The sequence below is a fragment of the Hibiscus syriacus genome, unplaced genomic scaffold, assembly GCF_006381635.1.
Source record: "Hibiscus syriacus cultivar Baekdansim isolate YM2019G1 unplaced genomic scaffold, ASM638163v2 tig00110332_pilon, whole genome shotgun sequence".
Classification (NCBI taxonomy): Eukaryota; Viridiplantae; Streptophyta; class Magnoliopsida; order Malvales; family Malvaceae; genus Hibiscus; species Hibiscus syriacus.
Window position 1 is genome coordinate 7,739,473 of NW_024062688.1, and position 6,292 is coordinate 7,745,764.

Consider the following 6,292-nt stretch of genomic DNA (forward strand, 5'->3'; position numbering starts at 1 on the left):
AAGTTCATCATCTACAATAACAGAGTTTTAAACTAATAAGAAGTTGCAGAAATTGGTGATTTATGATTCCAAGATACCAAACTGTCACTTGTTGTCAAGGCCATTATACAAACAATATGATACGTAATCTCCAAAGGGAATTTCTTGTGCTTAGAATCATCACCTTTTGAAGTCCGAAACTAGAAGAGCCTACCCTTTTTTCCGAGCTTACTAAACTCCATAAATCAGTCACATAATCCCTTCTACCATGAGCACAACATTGTCTCAAAATCACAAATTGTTTTGGGCATGGCAGAAGGAGGCCAAGCGATTTTCAAAGCTCTTGACAATGCAAAGACTCAGAGTTACCATTTCAAGGCAATCGTTATTGCTGGAATGGGATTTTTCACTGATGCTTATGATCTTTTCTGCATATCTGCTGTAACCAAGCTCATAGGCCGGCTTTACTACTATGACCCCACAACCGGCAAGCCAGGTGCTTTCCCGAAAGAAATAAAAAATGCTGTTACTGGAGTAGCTCTATTCGGAACCCTTGCAGGGCAACTCTTCTTTGGCTGGCTTGGGGACAAGCTAGGCAGAAAGAAAGTGTATGGAATCACCCTTGTAACAATGGTTGGGTGTGCCTTAGCATCTGGCCTATCCTTTGGTTCCTCTGCTCAAAGTGTTATTGGTACCCTCTGCTTTTTCCGGTTCTGGCTCGGATTTGGCATCGGAGGAGACTATCCGCTCTCAGCTGTCATAATGTCTGAATACGCCAACCAAAAGACTCGAGGCGCATTCATTGCTGCCGTCTTTGCAATGCAAGGAACAGGTATTCTAGTTGCAGGACTTGTATCAGTGATGGTCTCCAAGGCATTCTTAGCTGCTTATCCAGCCCCTCCATTTAGTGAAAGTCAAGTGCTATCCACTCAGCCGCAAGGCGATTTGGTTTGGCGGATCGTATTGATGTTCGGCGCTGTCCCTGCTGCCTTGACCTATTACTGGCGTCTCAAAATGCCGGAAACTGCTAGATACACAGCATTGGTTCAGGGAGACAAAAAAAAGGCTGCAGCTGATATGGCCAAAGTCCTTGAAACGGACCTAACCGTGGATGAAACAAGTAACAAAGTTGACCCCAAATCATCATATGGATTATTCTCTTCCGAGTTTGCCAAGAGACATGGACTTCACCTTCTTGGAACTTCCACTACATGGTTCTTGCTCGATATCGCCTTCTACAGTCTCCAATTAACACAGAACGACGTCTATCCGGCGAGCGGACTGTTGCATAAAGCCTCGTCCATGAATGCCATTGAAGAGACATTCCATCTATCCAAAGCCATGTTCCTAGTAGCCTTGGCTGCTACAGTTCCAGGATACTGGTTCACAGTGTTCCTCATCGACCGGATCGGACGCTTTATAATCCAACTCGGTGGCTTCCTTGTGATGTCCATATGCATGGCAATTCTTGGATTTCGGTTTTATGCTCTTAGGGGAGATAAATGCAAAGAAAGTAAGAACAAGGAATTCTGCAATGGGAACTCCGAGCTGTTCACCTTCCTATACGGCCTTACATTCTTCTTTGCCAACTTCGGACCTAATAGTACGACATTCGTCGTACCGGCGGAGATATTTCCGGCAAGGTTCCGATCGACTTGCCATGGGATATCCGCGGCTTCGGGGAAAGCAGGAGCCATCATAGCTGCATTTGTGTTCCAGACATACACTCAAGATGACAAAAATGTTAAGCAGGTAATGGTTGCCCTTGCTGTGGTGAACATGATTGGGTTCTTCTTCACTTTCTTGGTCCCAGAAACCAAGGGTAGGTCCCTTGAGGAGATCTCCGGAGAGGAAAAGGATTATGGTGACCGAAAGACCCACCCTAATGGGATAGATCAATCAATTGTTGCAGAACATCAAATGGTTTAGTAATACTAGGTGTTAAATCCTTTATAAACAAAAAAAGTAAATAAAAGCTACTGAATGGCTTATATAAGCTTACCTCGAGTTTCTTGATGATTCTAAATATATATATAGCGATCATGTGGCTATATTAGGGTTCCCAAGTTTGCATTATTATGTACGAAAATGAACACTTTGCTTACTTGATTTTTATGGAGAGTTACGGATGTTGGTCGATATTTAGATTAAGATGAGCATGTGTCATCACGAGGAAGAAGAAGAAGATTATATGTGTGTTCGAAAAGGATCGATCGTAGTTGTGGATGGTTCGTCCCATTTTCCACTCTTGACTGGAGTGTTTATAGTAGTTTTTAGTGTGTCTTAGCCATAGATCATAATGGCTATTTGTATGTTAGAAGACTTAGAAGATCTGGTAATCGGACTTTGGTTTCATTATGGTACGTCGTGTGGGTTTGTTAAAGATATTGTCTATGCACTATGGTTGACTAAAGACCTATATGGTGGAGATGTTAACTATTCGTCGGAAGTTCTGATGGTGGAGAGAGAGTCTGATTCAACATAAATTTAAAGATATAGAAGTTTATGATTGAAAACTAATGAGTTGCGTCGATTGTTTGTGGTTCATTTTTTTTTATTTAGACAGAGAGCATTACACGAATAATCTTTGCACATTGAATCTTCAATGTTTGCTGCAAAATTTCTATAGCACTTATGCTTGAATAGAGGATAGGATGAATCGATAGGATACTTTAATTTCTTTATATTGTCATTGTGCAGTGGTAACAGTTAATTTCCTACTATTGGGGCGAACACATCTTGATTCTTATGCTGGTATATTACATGCATGAAAAAAAAATATAAAGAAATAGTTATAACCTATAAATTAAGGTGGTCAATGGGAGAATCGAAAGATATCCGAGGGTGATAATTGCTTCTCAAGCATAATTCACTTTTAGTCGATTTGTTTTTTTTTTTCCTTTTGGTCCATGCTTCCTTGTATAAATTATAATTTTAGAAACTCGTTTTATATACGAAATAATAGTATGAAAATGTACAGATGATATAATCATTCACTATCCCAAATAAAAAGATTATTAATAAAGAAAAGGTGGAAGGTGAACTAAGGGCTACACATACAAGTACGAGCACTATGCATCCACATATATATATATATAATCATTCACTACCCTGGGAAAATAGAAACCCAACCTCCAAGTCTTCTAGAAACACCTTTGTGCGTTGTTTCTCTCTCACTCATGTATGATAGTATACCAATAGAATAAAGAAGCACAACTACCATTTCAATTTTATCATTTTTGCGCCCCTACCACTAACTACTGTTAGCAAACTTCCTTTTCATATTTTCCCACCCCATTTATTTACATCTTTGCTTCTCACCCAATTCTATCTCACATTCCATTTATACAGGGGTGATTAGGATTTTATGTTGAAGAATCGAATTAATAAAATTTTAAGAGAATAAATTTATAAAATTAAAAAAATATCATCGATAGAAATTGTAAAAAATATTTAAATTATATGAAAATTTAAAATTTTCAAGAAAAAGACTATCACAAATGTCCCATTGGATATTCCCTAGATTTATTAGTATATCGTCTAATTATTTATGAAACTTAAAGACATAATATCAAAGATACTCATAACTTAAATAGTCATTTTGGCCCTTGTTCTTTTTTCAGAGCACTTTGGCCACTAACGTTTCATTTTAAGGTAAAAATATTTTTTATAGATGAAAATTGTTAGTTAACAAATGATTAACACTCTAAAATAAGAATATCTTTATCATAAAATAAAACATTGAGGGTCAAAATACTCTAAGAAAAAAAGAATAAAAACTAAAGTGACTATTCGATCAAACGTTGGATACCTTTTTTCCTTAAAATGAAACGTTAGAATCAAAATACTTTAAAAACAGGGACTAAAACGATTATTTTAATAAATATTAAGGCTATTATGTTAAAAATGACGAGTTTTAGACAAAGGTGCAAATGAAGAACAACTAACGTATAATAATATTTATAAATTCGGAGGGTGGGGGAACCAGAGATCATACTTTGTCTTGCCCGTACTTTTATACCTTACTTTAAACCTATCTGAAACATTACCTTCAATTATTTTTTAAACTACATATTTAGCGCTCTGATCGTTTTCATGGTTCTGTTTTGATTATTTGATTTTTCTAAATCATATTTAATTTAATATTTTTATTTTATTTTAGTCATTTATTATTAATAAATTAACGATAATACTGATGTGTCAACATAAGATAATGTCACATCATTGTTAAAAAATTAAAAAATAGTCACATTAGTAGTTTCGTTTGTTTTTTTCAATAGCAAGTGACCAAAACCTAATATTAGTTATGATTTTAAAAAAGTTAGGTGATCGAAATGAAGCTGTAAAAATAGGTGGGTGACTAAATATGTATTATAATTTATTTTTATATTTCTTATTTTTAAGGGTAAACTACACGTTAGTACTCCAACTATCACTTTTGTTTCATTTTGGTCACCCAACTATTTTTTATTTTAAAATCATACATAATGTTACGTTTTAATTTCATTTTGATCACCCACCATTAAAAAATTAACGACGATGTTTACGTATAATCATAAGGTAATGACATATCTTCATTGATTTTTTAAGAAATTGCCAATCAACAATTCTGCTAATTTTTAACTCCAAGTGATAAAAATGTAATATTATGTATGATTTTGAAAGAAAAAATAGTTGAGCGACTAAAATTAGACAAAAATAATAGTTGGAGTACTAAACACGTAGTTTAGCCTAGTCTTAATATGGCATTTTTTAAGCCATATTAAAAGGAGGAAAGAAGGGGGAGGGGGGGAGAAATAGAGAGGGAGCCACCAGGCGGTCCTCCAAACCTGTCTCACCAACTCGCATCTAGAAGGAAATTAGGGTGAGTTTGTGTGTGTGTGGGAGAGTGAGAGTCAAAACGCTATAAAACTGCGTCAAAAGTGCTCTTCAAGAGGCCGGCTTCAATGTTCCTTCCACCCACCCACTCCTTTTAATTCCCCATTTACAAATGGGAAGGTCTCCCTGCTGTGAGAAAGCTCACACTAACAAAGGTGCATGGACCAAGGAAGAAGACGACCGTCTCATCGCTTACATCCGATCCCACGGTGAAGGTTGTTGGCGTTCCCTCCCAAAAGCCGCTGGCCTCCTCCGCTGCGGCAAAAGTTGCAGGCTTCGCTGGATCAACTACTTAAGACCCGACCTCAAACGCGGCAATTTTACCGAAGAAGAAGATGAACTCATTATCAAGCTCCATAGCCTTCTCGGAAACAAGTAATTAAAAGTCTGCAGCTTTGGCTTTTAATTAGTTTTCAAAATTCATTCTCAATTTCTTAATGGTGAGTCTGGTTTTGGATTTGTAGGTGGTCTTTAATAGCTGGGAGATTACCCGGAAGAACAGATAATGAGATAAAGAATTACTGGAACACGCATATTAGAAGGAAACTGTTGAACAGAGGGATCGATCCAGCAACTCACCGCCCACTCAATGACTCGGTTGTTCATCAGGACGTGTCATCAACAATATCTTTCAATGGTGTTAAGCAAGAGAAAACTGACATCATTAATAGTAATCCCAGCAAAGAAGAACGATGCCCAGACTTGAATTTGGACCTGGGAATCAGCCTGCAGCCTGCAGATTCATTCAAAACTGGAGCCAAAACCCTTTGCTTCTTTTGTAGTTTGGGGGTGAAAAACAGCAAAGAATGCACTTGCACCATTGATGCTGCTTCTGCTAGCAGCAGTGGCAACAACAACAGCAGCAACAGTGGCTATGATTTCTTGGGCTTGAAAACCGGTTTCTTGGATTTCAGAAGTTTGGAAATGAAATGAGTCAAAGGAAAACTGGATTTTATTTTATCTTTTACTATTTTAACCTTGTAGCTTGAGGATAAATGGAGAGATTTTATTTAGTTCTGAATATCACTTCGATTTTCTCTTTAAATTACCTCTAATCTGTATGATTACTAATATTATAATCACTATATATACAGTTCTATATATAGTAATGATACAGGTGATCATTGTTGGTGATTGGTTCGTTTATTTGGATTGTATGCTTTGTGTTCTTTATTTTTAACTTTCAAGGGAACAAAGACGCCCCTTTACAAAATTGTTTTTAACTCTCTTTTCCAAGAGAAATAGAACAAAAGTTAAGCTTTGTCCGACATCTTGATCATAGATTTAAATAACGGCCAGTTTCAGAACAACAATTATTATATAATAGTAAAGATGTGGTCCGGAATTATTATTATATGATTGAAATAATAACCGAAAAATGATTATAACTATAATTTAAATTTTTGATTCTGATAACTGATCAGATTTTTCTTAG

General features: G+C 36.5%; 2 protein-coding genes across 2 annotated transcripts; both read left to right on the forward strand.

Moving 5' to 3' along the window:
* Nucleotides 1-280: 280 nt before the first annotated feature.
* On the forward strand, nt 281-1,908 carry LOC120120069 (low affinity inorganic phosphate transporter 8-like). The gene has a single exon (XM_039139817.1). The coding sequence runs from the start codon at nt 289-291 to the stop codon at nt 1,906-1,908; it is 1,620 nt and encodes a 539-aa protein (XP_038995748.1). The 5' UTR covers nt 281-288.
* Nucleotides 1,909-4,779: 2,871 nt separating this feature from the next.
* LOC120119595 (myb-related protein 308-like) lies at nt 4,780-5,886 on the forward strand. Its single transcript, XM_039139407.1, has 2 exons — nt 4,780-5,232; nt 5,322-5,886. The coding sequence occupies exons 1-2, from the start codon at nt 4,970-4,972 to the stop codon at nt 5,788-5,790; spliced, it is 732 nt and encodes a 243-aa protein (XP_038995338.1). The 5' UTR covers nt 4,780-4,969; the 3' UTR covers nt 5,791-5,886.
* The last annotated feature ends 406 nt before the right edge of the window (nt 5,887-6,292 follow it).

Excerpts from the sequence above, each read along its gene's own strand:
- LOC120119595 (XM_039139407.1), top strand. The coding sequence starts at position 4,970 with ATGGGAAGGTCTCCCTGCTGTGAGAAAGCTCACACTAACAAAGGTGCA. Across the intron at positions 5,233-5,321 it reads CATAGCCTTCTCGGAAACAA|GTGGTCTTTAATAGCTGGGA; the intron begins GTAATTAAAAGT and ends TTGGATTTGTAG.
- LOC120120069 (XM_039139817.1), top strand. The coding sequence starts at position 289 with ATGGCAGAAGGAGGCCAAGCGATTTTCAAAGCTCTTGACAATGCAAAG.